Source organism: Cherax quadricarinatus, chromosome 89, assembly GCF_038502225.1.
Source record: "Cherax quadricarinatus isolate ZL_2023a chromosome 89, ASM3850222v1, whole genome shotgun sequence".
NCBI classification, from domain to species: domain Eukaryota; kingdom Metazoa; phylum Arthropoda; class Malacostraca; order Decapoda; family Parastacidae; genus Cherax; species Cherax quadricarinatus.
In genome coordinates this window covers 5673160-5691899 of record NC_091380.1, presented here as the reverse complement: position 1 = coordinate 5691899, position 18740 = coordinate 5673160, and the positions used below count along the sequence as shown (strand labels likewise).

Below are 18740 nucleotides of genomic sequence, written 5' to 3'. Positions count from 1 at the left end.
AGAATCTCCCTTGAACATTTTCATCTGCCATCATGTGCTTGGGAGGGTAGAAGAAGCACCAAAAATATTTGATTTTAAAGCTTTCCCTGTGATGGTTTGGATGGTATGTATATATATATATATATGTTTTTTTTTTTTTTTTTTTTTTTTTTTTTTTTTTTTTTTCAACAAGTCGGCCGTCTCCCACCGAGGCAGGGTGACCCAAAAAAGAAAGAAAATCCCCAAAAAGAAAATACTTTCATCATCATTCAACACTTTCACCACACTCGCACATTATCACTGTTTTTGCAGAGGTGCTCAGAATACAACAGTCTAGAAGCATAAACATATAAAGATACACAACATATCCCTCCAAACTGCCAATATATATATGTATATATGTATATATGTATATATGTATATATGTATATATGTATATATGTATATATGTATATATGTATATATGTATATATATATATATATATATATATATATATATATATATATATATATATATATATATATATATATATAAAGGGTGTGATAAAAGAGAAAAAGGTAGCTTATGAGAGGTTTTTACAAAGCAGAAGTGTTATAAGAAGAGCAGAATATATGGAGAGTAAAAGAAAGGTAAAGAGAGTGGTGAGAGAGTGCAAAAGGAGAGCAGATGATAGAGTGGGAGAGGCACTGTCAAGAAATTTTAATGAAAATAAGAAAAAATTTTGGAGTGAGTTAAACAAGTTAAGAAAGCCAAGGGAAAATATGGATTTGTCAGTTAAAAACAGAGTAGGGGAGTTAGTAGATGGGGAGATGGAGGTATTAGGTAGATGGCGAGAATATTTTGAGGAACTTTTAAATGTTAAGGAAGAAACAGAGGCAGTAATTTCATGCACTGGTCAGGGAGGTATACCATCTTTTAGGAGTGAAGAAGAGCAGAATGTAAGTGTGGGGGAGGTACGTGAGGCATTACGTAAAATGAAAGGGAGTAAAGCAGCTGGTACTGATGGGATCATGACAGAAATGTTAAAAGCAGGGGGGGATATAGTGTTGGAGTGGTTGGTACTTTTGTTTAATAAATGTATGAAAGAGGGGAAGGTACCTAGGGATTGGCGGAGAGCATGTATAGTCCCTTTATATAAAGGGAAAGGGGACAAAAGAGACTGTAAAAATTATAGAGGAATAAGCTTACTGAGTATACCAGGAAAAGTGTACGGTAGGGTTATAATTGAAAGAATTAGAGGTAAGACAGAATGTAGGATTGCGGATGAGCAAGGAGGTTTCAGAGTGGGTAGGGGATGTGTAGATCAAGTGTTTACATTGAAGCATATATGTGAACAGTATTTAGATAAAGGTAGGGAAGTTTTTATTGCATTTATGGATTTAGAAAAGGCATTTGATAGAGTGGATAGAGGAGCAATGTGGCAGATGTTGCAAGTATATGGAATAGGTGGTAAGTTATTAAATGCTGTAAAGAGTTTTTATGAAGATAGTGAGGCTCAGGTTAGGGTGTGTAGAAGAGAGGGAGACTATTTCCCGGTAAAAGTAGGTCTTAGACAGGGATGTGTAATGTCACCATGGTTGTTTAATATATTTATAGATGGGGTTGTTAAGGAAGTAAATGCTAGGGTGTTTGGGAGAGGGGTGGGATTAAATTATGGGGAATCAAATTCAAAATGGGAATTGACACAGTTACTTTTTGCTGATGATACTGTGCTTATGGGAGATTCTAAAGAAAAATTGCAAAGGTTAGTGGATGAGTTTGGGAATGTGTGTAAAGGTAGAAAGTTGAAAGTGAACATAGAAAAGAGTAAGGTGATGAGGGTGTCAAATGATTTAGATAAAGAAAAATTGGATATCAAATTGGGGAGGAGGAGTATGGAAGAAGTGAATGTTTTCAGATACTTGGGAGTTGACGTGTCGGCGGATGGATTTATGAAGGATGAGGTTAATCATAGAATTGATGAGGGAAAAAAGGTGAGTGGTGCGTTGAGGTATATGTGGAGTCAAAAAACATTATCTATGGAGGCAAAGAAGGGAATGTATGAAAGTATAGTAGTACCAACACTCTTATATGGGTGTGAAGCTTGGGTGGTAAATGCAGCAGCGAGGAGAAGGTTGGAGGCAGTGGAGATGTCCTGTTTAAGGGCAATGTGTGGTGTAAATATTATGCAGAAAATTCGGAGTGTGGAAATTAGGAGAAGGTGTGGAGTTAATAAAAGTATTAGTCAGAGGGCAGAAGAGGGGTTGTTGAGGTGGTTTGGTCATTTAGAGAGAATGGATCAAAGTAGAATGACATGGAAAGCATATAAATCTATAGGGGAAGGAAGGCGGGATAAGGGTCGTCTTCGAAAGGGTTGGAGAGAGGGGGTAAAGGAGGTTTTGTGGGCAAGGGGCTTGGACTTCCAGCAAGCGTGCGTGAGCGTGTTAGATAGGAGTGAATGGAGACGAATGATACTTGGGACCTGACGATCTGTTGGAGTGTGAGCAGGGTAATATTTAGTGAAGGGATTCAGGGAAACTGGTTATTTTCATATAGTCGGACTTGAGTCCTGGAAATGGGAAGTACAATGCCTGCACTTTAAAGGAGGGGTTTGGGATATTGGCAGTTTGGAGGGATATGTTGTGTATCTTTATATGTGTATGCTTCTAAACTGTTGTATTCTGAGCACCTCTGCAAAAACAGTGATAATGTGCAAGTGTGGTGAAAGTGTTGAATGATGATGAAAGTATTTTCTTTTTGGGGATTTTCTTTCTTTTTTGGGTCACCCTGCCTCGGTGGGAGACGGCCGACTTGTTGAAAAAAAAAAATATATATATACACACACACACACACACACATACATATGCATATGCATATGCGTGAAGCAAAACTGCTTTCCAGTATGGGGAAATAAGAATGTGTGGCAAGTTTGAAGATTTTCTTAAAAAATCTGTTAAAGTGAGAAAGATGGAATTTCTTTTATAGAAACAGCTGCAACTGTTGTGTATAATAGAGGATTCAGTATGGCAGCTTCTGTGAAGGCTAGATAATGGATAGTTTAGCAGAAAACCATCCTAAAGGATGGCAATGGTTTCTTAACAAGATACAAAAGAGCATTATTAGGACCACTAAGACCAACAATTTTCTGGTGCAGTGTGTGTAAAGGTAGAAGGTTGAAAGTGAGTATAGAAAAGAGTAAGGTGATGAGGGTATCAAATGATTTAGATGAAGAAAAATTGGATATCAAATTGGGGAGGAGTAGTATGGAAGAAGTGAATGTTTTCAGATATTTGGGAGTTGACGTATGAGCGGATGGATTTATGAAGGATGAGGTTAATCATAGAATTGATGAGGGAAAAAAGGTGAGTGGTGCGTTGAGCTATATGTGGAGACAAAGAACATTATCTATGGAGTCAAAGAAGGAAATGTATGAAAGTATAGTGGTACCAACACACTTGTATGGGTGTGAAGCTTGGGTTGTAAATGCAGCAGCGAGGAGGCGGTTAGAGGGAGTGGAGATGTCCTGTCTAAGGGCAATGTATGGTGTAAATATTATGCAGAAAATTCGGAGTGTGGAAATTAGGAGGTGTGGAGTAATAAAAGTATTAGAGGGATGAAGAGGGGTTGTTGAGGTGGTTTGGTCATTTAGAGAGAATGGATCAAAGTAGAATGACATGGAGAGCGCATAAATGTGTAGGGGAAGGAAGGCGGGGGGGGGGGGGGGGGGGGGTCATCCTCGAAAGGGTTGGAGGGAAGGGGTAAAGAAGGTTTTGTGGGAGAGGGGCTTGGACCTCCAGCAAGCGTGCGTGAGCGTGTTAGATAGGAGTGAATGGAGACAAATGGTACTTGGGACCTGATGAGCTGTTGGAGTGTGACCAGGGTAATATTTAGTGAAGGGATTCAGGGAAACCGGTTATTTTATATAGCCGGAATTGAGTCCTGGAAATAGGAAGTACAATGCCTGCACTTTAAAGGAGGGGTTTGGGATATTGGCAGTTTTTTAGGGATATGTTGTGTATTCTTTATACGTATATACTTCTAAACTGTTGTATTCTGAGCACCTCTGCAAAAGCAGTGATTATGTGTGAGTGAGGTGAAAATGTTGAATGATGATGAAAGTATTTTGTTTTGGGTGATTTTCTTTCTTTTTGGGTCACCCTGCCTTGGTGGGAGACGGCCGACTTGTTTAAAACAAAAAAAAACTTAGGAGGAAGAGATATATGATCCAGATTAGTTTGAAGTTCATTAGTTTGACAAAGTGCAGGTTTTGTAACCATGGAATAAAGGTGTGTTATTAAGGTTTTGTTGTAAATTAGAAATACTGTCTAAAGAAGACAAAGCTTAGGTGTCTTCATTGTGGAAGTAGGATTATGAGAGAAGACAATCCTTTTAAAAGTACATTCTTATGCATGTAAAGACTCAGTAAACATCTGTTTTGCATACTAAGACATTTTGCTTAGTGATATACATTGTCTCTGTTGTAACTTGTTCATTATATTAAGCCATTACACCCAGAGTCCTATTAGCAGACACATTATAGAATAAGAAGGATGATGAAAATAAAAGAATAAACAGCTAAGAAATTAATTTTTAGATAAAGTTGAGAGCAGATATGACAGGCACAGGGAGGAGGATAGAAATGAGAACACTTGTCTGATCAGATTGTTCATGGTAGGAAGAGTATGTAATGTATATACCATGCCGAACTATACAGTATGTGGGAAAAGAAGAGCCAGTTTAGGGAAAGAAGCATTAGATTCCCATTAGCTTTCAGTTTGATGGAGGGGGTAAGAGAGTTAAGAACAATGACAAAAGAGAGTTGGAAGAAACCTAATCATGTGGACAGAGTGTGAAGACATGATCTACATTAGCAAAGCTAGAGAGGAAAATGTACACAAACAGCAACCGTGAGAAGTTAAACAGGCAGACTCAGGAAATCACAATACAACCTCTCCTCACTTACCAACAACTCGGACTTATGATGGGGTCTCTGGCCAGTATGCATTCCTAAATTAGAGCTGATTTCCTCTATTCTGTTTATTACACTATACAGCACACTACTGTATAAGCATTTAAAAATATACCAGAAATGTTATAAATGGTACAAAGGTGACATTAAAACAATATCAAAGATGGTTGACATAAACACATCACCATTATAGTATGTTCCTCACTTAGTGACGAATTCGTTTACTGACGTAATCTTAGGAACGGAACTCCGCCGTTAAGTGAGGAGAGGCTATAAAACAATTGCAAGCAGTCCACAGGACAGGTGGGGTTTGAACCCAAGGTGAGTGAGTTATAAAACTGCAGGCCAGTGCATTAGCCACTAAGCCAGCTGGTTACAATAAGATTCTTCTATGGTTGTTTCTTTTTAAACAGGCAGAATATTATACATAAGAATTAGCAGGTACAGGGAATATTGCCCATAGCATCATTTACAGATGCAGATTCTTTTTGTAAATTACTTAGATTCAAAAGAGTGTTATCTATATTTGAATTGTCATTACTTTAGTATTGTAAGTCATTTGAAAATCTCTCTGCATGCCTTGTTCCTAATAAGAGATATCACTGTACTGTAAACATCTGATGCTGTATTGTTTTTAAGTGAATTGTCCTCAATTTAAACATTAAGCAGATGTGTGTGTAAACAGTAGCAAGAGTGGCACGTATTTTTCTTACCTAGTGGATGGAGGATTAAGTCTCCACCACTCACTTCGCTGAATGATCTATATCTTACCTAGTGGATGGAGGATTAAGTCTCTGCCACTCACTTCACTGAATGATCTATATCTTACCTAGTGGATGGAGGATTAAGTCTCTGCCACTCACTTCACTGAATGATCTATATCTTACCTAGTGGATGGAGGAACAGGTCTCCACCACTCACTTCACTGAATGATCTATATCTTACCTAGTGGATGGAGGATCAGGTCTCCACCACTCACTTCACTGAATGATCTATATCTTACCTAGTGGATGGAGGATTAAGTCTCTGCCACTCACTTCACTGAATGATCTATATCTTACCTAGTGGATGGAGGATCAGGTCTCCACCACTCACTTCACTGAATGATCTATATCTTACCTAGTGGATGGAGGATTAAGTCTTCGCCACTCACTTCACTGAATGATCTATATCTTACCTAGTGGATGGAGGATTAAGTCTTCGCCACTCACTTCACTGAATGATCTATATCTTACCTAGTGGATGGAGGATCAGGTCTCCACCACTCACTTCACTGAATGATCTATATCTTACCTAGTGGATGGAGGATTAAGTCTCTGCCACTCACTTCACTGAATGATCTATATCTTACCTAGTGGATGGAGGATCAGGTCTCCACCACTCACTTCACTGAATGATCTATATCTTACCTAGTGGATGGAGGATCGGGTCTCCACCACTCACTTTACTGAATGATCTATATCTTACCTAGTGGATGGAGGATCAAGTCTCCACCACTCACTTTACTGAATGATCTATATCTTACCTAGTGGATGGAGGATCAGGTCTCCACCACTCACTTCACTGAATGATCTATATCTTACCTAGTGGATGGAGGATCAGGTCTCCAGCACTCACTTTACTGAATGATCTATATCTTACCTAGTGGATGGAGGATCAAGTCTCCACCACTCACTTCACTGAATGATCTATATCTTACCTAGTGGCTGGAGGATCAAGTCTCCACCACTCACTTCACTGAATGATCTATATCTTACCTAGTGGATGGAGGATCAAGTCTCCACCACTCACTTCACTGAATGATCTATATCTTACCTAGTGGATGGAGGATCAAGTCTCCACCACTAACTTCACTGAATGATCTATATAAGAACATAAGAACATAAGAATGGAGGAACACTGCAGAAGGCCTACTGGCCCATGCGAGGCAGGTCCTTATCAAAACAACCTCTACCTATGATGAGGACGGGTAGACGATGAAATCATGTGACTCCCACATGATTTCATCGTATACCTGTGATAAGGTAGTGAACTCCGTGAACTGAGAGTGTGTCAATGGATTGTCGTAATACGAGTCTTCCTGAATGTGGATGGAGGATCAGGTCTCCACCACTCACTTCACTGAATGATCTATATCTTACCTAGTGGATGGAGGATCAGGTCTCCACCACTCACTTCTCTGAATGATCTATATCTTACCTAGTGGATGGAGGATCAGGTCTCCACCACTCACTTCACTGAATGATCTATATCTTACCTAGTGGATGGAGGATCAGGTCTCCACCACTCACTTCACTGAATGATCTATATCTTACCTAGTGGATGGAGGATCAAGTCTCCACCACTCACTCCACTGAATGATCTATATCTTACCTAGTGGATGGAGGATCAGGTCTCCACCACTCACTCCACTGAATGATCTATATCTTACCTAGTGGATGGAGGATCAGGTCTCCACCACTCACTTCACTGAATGATCTATATCTTACCTAGTGGATGGAGGATCAAGTCTCCGCCACTCACTTCACTGAATGATCTATATCTTACCTAGTGGATGGAGGATCAGGTCTCCACCACTCACTCCACTGAATGATCTATATCTTACCTAGTGGATGGAGGATCAGGTCTCCACCACTCACTCCACTGAATGATCTATATCTAACCTAGTGGATGGAGGATCAGGTCTCTGCCACTCACTTCACTGAATGATCTATATCTAACCTAGTGGATGGAGGATCAAGTCTCCGCCACTCACTTCACTGAATGATCCATGTAGGTGCAGGGCATCAAATAACTAGCTATATAAACACACAAACATTTAGTACTTTGATCTGTAATGTTAAGTGACCAGTGCATAGCCATATTATTAAGGGCTTAAGTAGGTTGTTAGACACCAGTCATCGAGGGAGATACAATCATGCTGCCATAAAAGTGTGAATCAGAAGCCTGTTGAACCTTATGCACTGGCTGGATTACTGGTCTTTTCTTTTTGTCTCATAAACATTTAAAATAGCAGGTAAATGTTGCAAAGTATTTCTTCACTATATGTCTTTATATTTCTCCATGGGGAAGTGGAACAGAATTCTTCCTCCGTAAGCCATGCGTGTTGTAAGAGGCGACTAAAATGCCGGGAGCAAGGGGCTAGTAACCCCTTCTCCCATATAAATTACTAAATTTAAAAGAGAAACTTTCGTTTTTCTTTTTGGGCCACCCTGCCTTGGTGGGATATGGTCGGCGTGTTGAAAGAAGAAGAATATATCTTTATATTGTTATAACTCATTATATGTATATATCTTTACATTTCATTATATATATTTACTTAACTGTGTTTTGCTTAAGAACTATTTCCTTTAATGTAAGTTGAGTCAGACTGGGACATGGGGTGAGGATTTCCTGAATCTTTTTTTCTTTATATTTAGTAATTTATACAGGGGTTAACAGCCCTTTGCTCCTGGCATTTTAGTTGCCTCTTACAGTGTGTCTTACAGAGGAAGGATTCTATTCCATTTCCCACCTGAATCATTAACAGGCATAAAATCTTAAGGGCCAGACTTGTTCTTTCTGCTTATGTTTGATGTTCTCTTTCCCTACAGAGGTCTGCTCACCCCCTAATATGGGCAAGATTGAAAGGATTTCCTTTTTGGCCAGCAAAAGCAGTCAAGTGGAGAGATGGCAATGTAGATGTAAGATTTTTTGGAAGACATGACAGGTAAGGCTGCCAGATGGAAATGTCTTGATCAAAGATTTTCTAAAATTGTCAAGAAATGAAGGTTTAATGGTTGAATATAGATAAAAGATTTTGTAAAAAGAAAAAATAACACACTGGGTGCCTTCCACTGAGGCAGGTTGACCCAAAAAACAAAAAAAAGTTTACCATCATTCACACTCACTGTCTTACCAGACACACATAGATATGACAGTTCAGGTGTCTCTCTAAACGGCAAATATCCCAAACCTGTCCTTGAAAGTGCAGGCACTGTACTTCCCACCTCCACGACTCTAGTTTGGCTGTTTTGTAAAATTGTTTAGAAATAAAAGTTTAACCCGTAAACGGTCCAAGCAGATCTATGTTCACATGTGTAGTGCTCAAAAATAGATCTAAGTTTTTCTTTACATATTTTCAAATATAACAAAAAAAAAAGTAGATCAAAGTTTTTTTTACACATTTTCAAATGTAAAAAAACAAAAAGATCTACTTTTTTTACATGCTTTCAAATGTTGAAAAAACGTATATATATGTTTGGACCGTTTACAGGTTAATGGATGGACTTTGACTTGAGGTGTTCAAAAAGGTTTTCTCTTCAGAAAATTACAGCCTATTCTTGCACCATGGATGATAAACATTCCCTTGTTGCCAGATGTATCTCAACCATTTTTTATTTTGGTTATCGTTAGATGTGTGATTTTTATACACAGATCATTACAAATTACCAGTTAGCTGGACTTGAGTCCTGGAGATGGGACATACAGTGGCTGCACTCTGGAGGTGGGGTGGGGATATTTGTGGTCTTGAACTGTAGTATCATTGGCCATTTGGCAAGACAGTGATGGACTGAGTGATGGTGAAAGTGTGTCTTCTTTTTTGGGCCACCCTGCCTCGGTGGTTATAACAGCTAGTGTGTTAAAAGCAATTATTATAAATTAGTGAAATCCTTAAAGAATGTTATGGTTGTATTTTTAGTAATTCATTTGTCACAGTGAGTTTATCATTGATAAGTGACATGACTACCTAAAACACATTGTTGCTTAGCTTTGTATCTTGTCAGTTTTTAAGGAAATTTATTAAGTTTCAGAAAGAATAGTTGATTATCACGTAATTTAACATAATTGTTTGCAAATGAATTGCTGTAGGGAAAGAGGCTTTTTTTTTTTCTTCTTGATTGGCCTGATGTGCTTAAATCATAACCAAGTTGTAGCTCAGGACTAAACAGTTGTAGCTCAGGACTAAACAGTTGTAGCTCAGGACTAAACAGTTGTAGCTCAGGACTAAACAGTTGTAGCTCAGGACTAAACAGTTGTAGCTCAGGACTAAACAGTTTCAGCTCCAGATGGCAGCCTTCTGCATTAGTATTGTTTTCTTCTTACAGATCGTGGGTTCCAATGAAAGAGTGCTTCCTCTTCTCCGAACAGATGCCAACGCCTCTTAAAAATAGAAATAAGACATTAGAATCATGTCTTCAAGAGGTAACTGTTTATTGCTGCATTATTCTTCCTCCTCTCAAAACTATCAATGCATTATAAAGTACTGTATTTGTAATATGCATCATAAACTACCGTATTTGTAATGTGCATTATAAAGAACTGTATTCATAATATGCATTATAAGGTACTGTTTATAATATGCATGGCAACGCTCACATGGTTTTATGTGAATTATCATTTAAATTAGAAATACATATACTGAACAATATTTGGGAAGTGGAGAAGAATCTTTCCTCCATATACCATATATGTTGTAAAAAGCAACTAAAGTACCAGAAGCAAGGGGGTAGTAACCCCTACTGTATAGAGATTACTAAACGTAAAAAAAAAAAAAAATTCGGTTTCTTTTTTGGGTCGCCCTGCTTTGGTGGGAAACGGTATTTGTGTTAAAAAAAAAAATTGCATTTATTACTGACACCAATTTGCATCATCATTTCTAATCAGCATCACTTGGCAGTGGTCTTCCCTGAACACTTCTTCCTCTTCCATTCTATACCATTTTCTTTTGTTTTGTGCAGTGCCATGTGACCCTTTCAGGTTTGGCTCTTTCCGTGAACTTATCTCACTAGCAGAGTTTTAATAGCTATTAGATATTTGGATGGAAGAAGGCTATAAACGCTATTTATAAGACATGTTAAGGCAAAATTGTAATACGCACCTGTGGCTTGGTGTTCAGGAGTAAAATACAGCGGAAGCTCGGTATGCGACCAGCTCCCTACTCGAACAAAGCTCAGCACTCAGCCAAACAAATATGACCTGCCGGAACTTCGCCGTAAACTATTTCATGTTTCTTCGCATGTTTTGGTGGTTTTTGTGTATTATTTGTATAAAAAATTCACCATGGGGTCTACGAAGATTAGCGATAACAGCCAATCAAACAGAAAATTGGTTGGGAAGAACTTGTACAATACTCAGACGGAGCGGCACTCGAACAGCCTTCTGGAATTAATTAACGTCACATACAGAGGTTCCACCATACACTGTCAAGGCTAGAAAAAGCCGCAAGATAGCTCTAAGATGCAAAAAAAAAAAAAAAAAAAAAAAAAAAAAGAGCAGAGAATTTGGAACATGGAGATTAGACAGTATGGTTCCAAAAGTATCATTCAGTTCATTATGTAAACAGTTTCAGTAATTTTTGTTATTTGTATCGCACAATGTTTTTTCCTTATCCTACTGATTAACCAGTAAACGGTCCAAACGTATATATATGTTTTTTCAACATTTGAAAGTATGTAAAAAAAGTAGATCTTCTTTTTGTTTTTCTACATTTGAAAATGTAGAAAGGAGAATAGAAGCATCAGGGAAGAGAGAGGTGAAGGTTTATAAACTAAAAGAGGAGGCAGTTAGGGTAAGATATAAACAGCTATTGGAGGATAGATGGGCTAATGAGAGCATAGGCAATGGGGTCGAAGAGGTATGGGGTAGGTTTAAAAATGTAGTGTTAGAGTGTTCAGCAGAAGTTTGTGGTTACAGGAAAGTGGGTGCAGGAGGGAAGAGGAGCGATTGGTGGAATGATGATGTAAAGAGAGTAGTAAGGGAGAAAAAGTTAGCATATGAGAAGTTTTTACAAAGTAGAAGTGATGCAAGGAGGGAAGAGTATATGGAGAAAAAGAGAGAAGTTAAGAGAGTGGTGAAGCAATGTAAAAAGAGAGCAAATGAGAGAGTGGGTGAGATGTTATCAACAAATTTTGTTGAAAATAAGAAAAAGTTTTGGAGTGAGATTAACAAGTTAAGAAAGCCTAGAGAACAAATGGATTTGTCAGTTAAAAATAGGAGAGGAGAGTTATTAAATGGAGAGTTAGAGGTATTGGGAAGATGGAAGGAATATTTTGAGGAATTGTTAAATGTTGATGAAGATAGGGAAGCTGTGATTTCGTGTATAGGGCAAGGAGGAATAACATCTTGTAGGAGTGAGGAAGAGCCAGTTGTGAGTGTGGGGGAAGTTCGTGAGGCAGTAGGTAAAATGAAAGGGGGTAAGGCAGCCGGGATTGATGGGATAAAGATAGAAATGTTAAAAGCAGGTGGGGATATAGTTTTGGAGTGGTTGGTGCAATTATTTAATAAATGTATGGAAGAGGGTAAGGTACCTAGGGATTGGCAGAGAGCATGCATAGTTCCTTTGTATAAAGGCAAAGGGGATAAAAGAGAGTGCAAAAATTATAGGGGGATAAGTCTGTTGAGTGTACCTGGTAAAGTGTATGGTAGAGTTATAATTGAAAGAATTAAGAGTAAGACGGAGAATAGGATAGCAGATGAACAAGGAGGCTTTAGGAAAGGTAGGGGGTGTGTGGACCAGGTGTTTACAGTGAAACATATAAGTGAACAGTATTTAGATAAGACTAAAGAGGTCTTTGTGGCATTTATGGATTTGGAAAAGGCGTATGACAGGGTGGATAGGGGGGCAATGTGGCAGATGTTGCAAGTGTATGGTGTAGGAGGTAGGTTACTGAAAGCAGTGAAGAGTTTTTACGAGGATAGTGAGGCTCAAGTTAGAGTATGTAGGAAAGAGGGAAATTTTTTCCCAGTAAAAGTAGGCCTTAGACAAGGATGTGTGATGTCACCTTGGTTGTTTAATATATTTATAGATGGGGTTGTAAGAGAAGTAAATGCGAGGGTCTTGGCAAGAGGCGTGGAGTTAAAAGATAAAGAATCACACACAAAGTGGGAGTTGTCACAGCTGCTCTTTGCTGATGACACTGTGCTCTTGGGAGATTCTGAAGAGAAGTTGCAGAGATTGGTGGATGAATTTGGTAGGGTGTGCAAAAGAAGAAAATTAAAGGTGAATACAGGAAAGAGTAAGGTTATGAGGATAACAAAAAGATTAGGTGATGAAAGATTGAATATCAGATTGGAGGGAGAGAGTATGGAGGAGGTGAACGTATTCAGATATTTGGGAGTGGACGTGTCAGCGGATGGGTCTATGAAAGATGAGGTGAATCATAGAATTGATGAGGGAAAAAGAGTGAGTGGTGCACTTAGGAGTCTGTGGAGACAAAGAACTTTGTCCTTGGAGGCAAAGAGGGGAATGTATGAGAGTATAGTTTTACCAACGCTCCTATATGGGTGTGAAGCGTGGGTGATGAATGTTGCAGCGAGGAGAAGGCTGGAGGCAGTGGAGATGTCATGTCTGAGGGCAATGTGTGGTGTGAATATAATGCAGAGAATTCATAGTTTGGAAGTTAGGAGGAGGTGCGGGATTACCAAAACTGTTGTCCAGAGGGCTGAGGAAGGGTTGTTGAGGTGGTTCGGACATGTAGAGAGAATGGAGCGAAACAGAATGACTTCAAGAGTGTATCAGTCTGTAGTGGAAGGAAGGCGGGGTAGGGGTCGGCCTAGGAAGGGTTGGAGGGAGGGGGTAAAGGAGGTTTTGTGTGCGAGGGGCTTGGACTTCCAGCAGGCATGCGTGAGCGTGTTTGATAGGAGTGAATGGAGACAAATGGTTTTTAATACTTGACGTGCTGTTGGAGTGTGAGCAAAGTAACATTTATGAAGGGATTCAGGGAAACCGGCAGGCCGGACTTGAGTCCTGGAGATGGGAAGTACAGTGCCTGCACTCTGAAGGAGGGGTGTTAATGTTGCAGTTTAAAAACTGTAGTGTAAAGCACCCTTCTGGCAAGACAGTGATGGAGTGAATGATGGTGAAAGTTTTTCTTTTTCGGGCCACCCTGCCTTGGTGGGAATCGGCCGGTGTGATAATAAAAAAAAAAAAATTTGAAAATTTGTAAAAAAACGTAGATCTACTTTTGTAGCACTACACATGTGAACGTAGATCTGCTTGGACCGTTTACGAGTTAATAGTTGATGTTGAACATTTCTTCCTCTGTTCTAATAAGGAACAAGTTGAGTAATGATAACTGTGTCACCTCTTTCCCATATCAGTTCATTTATTTTTTGGTAAACCATGCATATGTATTTCATTGTCTTGTTTGTATTGGCTTGACGGACTCCTGGGGCTAGAAACATAGTCACAGTAAATGTTTTATTAGTGGCACATGTCTGTCTAATATGTGTATTACACAGTTAGCCTGCACATAGAAGAATGAAACTTATGATGATGTTTTGGTCCAGCTTGAGCCATTAACCCCTTAACCCTGAAACTGTCTAAATGTAGATCTACGTTTTTTTCAACATTTGAAAGTATGTAAAAAAACATAGCATAGATCTTCTTTTTATATATATATATATTTTTTTTTTTTTTCAACAAGTCGGCCGTCTCCCACCGAGGCAGGGTGACCCAAAAAAGAAAGAAAATCCCCAAAAAGAAAATACATTTATATATATATATATATATATATATATATATATATATATATATATATATATATATATATATATATATATATATATATATATATATATATATATATATATATATATATATATATATATATATATATATATATATATATATATATATATATATATATATATATATATATATATATATATATATATATATATATATATATATATATATATATATATATATATATATATATATATATATATATATATATATATATATATATATATATATATATATATATATATATATATATATATATATATATATATACATGTGTATATATATTTATATGTACATACAGTGGACCCCCGCTTAACGATCACCTCCAAATGCGACCAATTATGTAAGTGTATTTATGTAAGTGCGTTTGTACGTGTATGTTTGGGGGTCTGAAATGGACTAATCTACTTCACAATATTCCTTATGGGAAAAAATTCGGTCAGTACTGGCACCTGAACATACTTCTGGAATGAAAAAAGTTCGTTAACCGGGGGTCCACTGTATATATTTTTTTTTTTTTTTTTTTTTTTTCAACAAGTCGGCCGTCTCCCACCGAGGCAGGGTGACCCATAAAAAGAAAGAAAATCCCCAAAAAGGAAATACTTTCATCATCATTCAACACTTTCACCACACTCGCACATTATCACTGTTTTTGCAGAGGTGCTCAGAATACAACAGTTTAGAAGCATATACGTATAGAGATACACAACATATCCCTCCAAACTGCCAATATCCCAAACCCCTCCTTTAAAGTGCAGGCATTGTACTTCCCATTTCCAGGACTCAAGTCCGACTATATGAAAATAACCGGTTTCCCTGAATCCCTTCACTAAATATTACCCTGCTCACACTCCAACAGATCGTCAGGTCCCAAGTACCATTCGTCTCCATTCACTCCTATCTAACACGCTCACGCACGCTTGCTGGAAGTCCAAGCCCCTTGCCCACAAAACCTCCTTTACCCCCTCTCTCCAACCCTTTCGAGGACGACCCCTACCCCGCCTTCCTTCCCCTATAGATTTATATGCTTTCCATGTCATTCTACTTTGATCCATTCTCTCTAAATGACCAAACCACCTCAACAACCCCTCTTCTGCCCTCTGACTAATACTTTTATTAACTCCACACCTTCTAATTTCCACACTCTGAATTTTCTGCATAATATTTACACCACACATTGCCCTTAAACAGGACATCTCCACTGCCTCCAACCGTCTCCTCGCTGCTGCATTTACCACCCAAGCTTCACACCCATATAAGAGTGTTGGTACTACTATACTTTCATACATTCCCTTCTTTGCCTCCATAGGTAACGTTTTTTGACTCCACATATACCTCAACGCACCACTCACCTTTTTTCCCTCATCAATTCTATGATTAACCTCATCCTTCATAAATCCATCTGCCAACACGTCAACTCCCAAGTATCTGAAAACATTCACTTCTTCCATACTCCTCCTCCCCAATTTGATATCCAATTTTTCTTTATCTAAATCATTTGACACCCTCATCACCTTACTCTGTTCTATGTTCACTTTCAACTTTCTACCTTTACACACATTCTCAGACTCATCCACTAACCTTTGCAATTTTTCTTTAGAATCTCCCATAAGCACAGTATCATCAGCAAAAAGTAACTGTGTCAATTCCCATTTTGAATTTGATTCCCCAAAATTTAATCCCACCCCTCTCCAGAACACCCTAGCATTTACTTCCTTTACAACCCCATCTATAAATATATTAAACAACCATGGTGACATTACACATCCCTGTCTAAGACCTACTTTTACCGGGAAGTAGTCTCCCTCTCTTCTACACACCCTAACCTGAGCCTCACTATCCTCATAAAAACTCTTTACAGCATTTAATAACTTACCACCTATTCCATATACAGGAAGGCCCCACTTATACGGCGGGTTAGGTTCCAGGCTACCGCCGTAAAGCGGAAAACCCTTTTTTTCCACTTATAAATGCATACAAACACTAGATAACAAGTTTACACTAACATATATTAAGTTAGCAATAGAACCAGGCATCAAAAAACAATAAAAAGGTACAATACACACATAGTGCACTCATTACTTACCTTAAAATATTTATAGTCTTAATCTAGGGTGAGACAAGTAGTATTTATTGTAAGAAATCAAGTGTGGTATGTATTGTAATAGCCTCACCAGGCCACCCCACCCACACATACTATTCTATGATACTTAAGCATCCCAGAGCGATAAAATGTATATACAGTTCACTCATTACTTACCTTAAAATATTTGTAGTCTTAATGTAGGGTCAGGAGTAAGTAAATGAGATAAAACGAATAAATGAGAGAGAGAAAGAATGAGTACATGAGAGGTAACAGGCGCAGAGTTATGTAAACAAACCAGGCTCCCACATCTTATATTTATGTTTATTTATTCTATTGTGGGGTGTATTTATCATCTTTTTATGTTATGTATCGTGTTTATTATATAATTTTGAAAAAAATATCATGGCTGGATTAATGAAAATGTGTATATTACCGTAATATACGACATTTAATGAGACTCTGTGACTATTGTTATTATCACCACTTGTGGAAGTCGTCTGCTACCACAGCTCACATTTATGTTTATTTATTCTACTGTGGGGTGTATTTATCTTATTTATATGTTATGCATCGTGTTTATTATATAATTTTGAAAAAAATATCATGGATGGATTAATGAAAATGTGTATATTACCGTAATATACGACATTTAATGAGACTCCGTGACTATTGTTATTATGGCGTCACTTGTGGAAGTCGTCTGCTCACATCTCACATTTATGTTTATTTATTCTATTGTGGGGTGTATTTATCTTATTTATATGTTATGCATCGTGTTTATTATATAATTTTGAAAAAAATATCATGGCTGGATTAATGAAAATGTGTATATTACCGTAATATACGACATTTAATGAGACTCCGTGACTATTGTTATTATCACCACTTGTGGAAGTCGTCTGCTACCACAGCTCACATTTATGTTTATTTATTCTACTGTGGGGTGTATTTATCTTATTTATATGTTATGCATCGTGTTTATTATATAATTTTGAAAAAATATCATGGATGGATTAATGAAAATGTGTATATTAACGTAATATACGACATTTAAATGACTCGATGTATGTAAGTTTATTTAGGTACAGGTATACATAAGAACATAAGAACGAAGGAACACTGCAGAAGGCCTACTGGCCCATGCGAGGCAGGTCCAAGTCTCCTACCGGCTTAAGCCAATGCACCCAACCTAGTCAGGTCAGGTCACATTGACTTAAGGGAGGAACACGGCAACCGACCTGGTAGCACAAGCTATCAGGTCTAACTCACACCCATATCAGAGTATATATAAAATATGAAATAACTTTTAAAAACATTTGAAATTTTGGAGTTTCCAGACAAAATGGAGAGACTTAGTGCTTACTGAGCTCATGGAGAATGTTAACAAACAGGGTGGGGCACGGTGACCGTATTAGAAAGTCAGGTGGGGGGAGCCGTATAGCAAGTTTTGGTCATAATTTGAAATGTCCGTATTAGCGGAACGCCGTAAAGTGAAACGCCGTGAAGCGGGGCCTTCCTGTACTTGCAACATCTGCCACATTGCTCCTCTATCCACTATATCATAGGCCTTTTCTAAATCCATAAATGCAATAAAAACTTCCCTACCTTTATCTAAATACTGTTCACATATATGCTTCAATGTAAACACTTGATCTACACATCCCCTACCCACTCTGAAACCTCCTTGCTCATCCGCAGTCCTATATTCTGTCTTACCTCGAATTCTTTCAATTATAACCCTATTGTACACTTTTTCCTGGTATACTCAGTAAACTTATTCCTCTATAATTTTTACAGTCTCTTTTGTCCCCTTTCCCTTTATATAAAGGGACTATACATGCTCTCCGGCAATCCCTAGGTACCTTCCCCTCTTTCATACATATATTAAACAGCAAGCGTGCGTGAGCGTGTTAGATAGGAGTGAATGGAGACGAATGGTACTTGGGACCTGACGATCTGTTGGAGTGTGAGCAGGGTAATATTTAGTGAAGGGATTCAGGGAAACCGGTTATTTTCATATAGTCGGACTTGAGTCCTGGAAATGGGAAGTACAATGCCTGCACTTTAAAGGAGGGGTTTGGGATATTGGCAGTTTGGAGGGATATGTTGTGTATCTTTATATGTGTATGCTTCTAAACTGTTGTATTTCTGAGCACCTCTGCAAAAACAGTGATAATGTGCGAGTGTGGTGAAAGTGTTGAATTATGATGAAAGTATT

At 38.2% G+C, this 18740-nt stretch overlaps 1 protein-coding gene across 10 annotated transcripts in view; it reads left to right on the top strand.

Annotated features, from left to right (window-relative positions):
• Zmynd8 (Zinc finger MYND-type containing 8) overlaps nucleotides 1–18740 on the top strand; it is a 154713-nt gene that overhangs the window by 57018 nt on the left and 78955 nt on the right. For all 10 annotated transcript variants that reach the window (XM_070104124.1, XM_070104123.1, XM_070104122.1 and 7 more), the window contains 2 exons: nucleotides 8522–8637; nucleotides 10016–10112. In XM_070104124.1, coding sequence (XP_069960225.1) covers nucleotides 8522–8637; nucleotides 10016–10112 — 213 coding nt within the window. The remainder of the gene's footprint in view (nucleotides 1–8521; nucleotides 8638–10015; nucleotides 10113–18740) is intronic.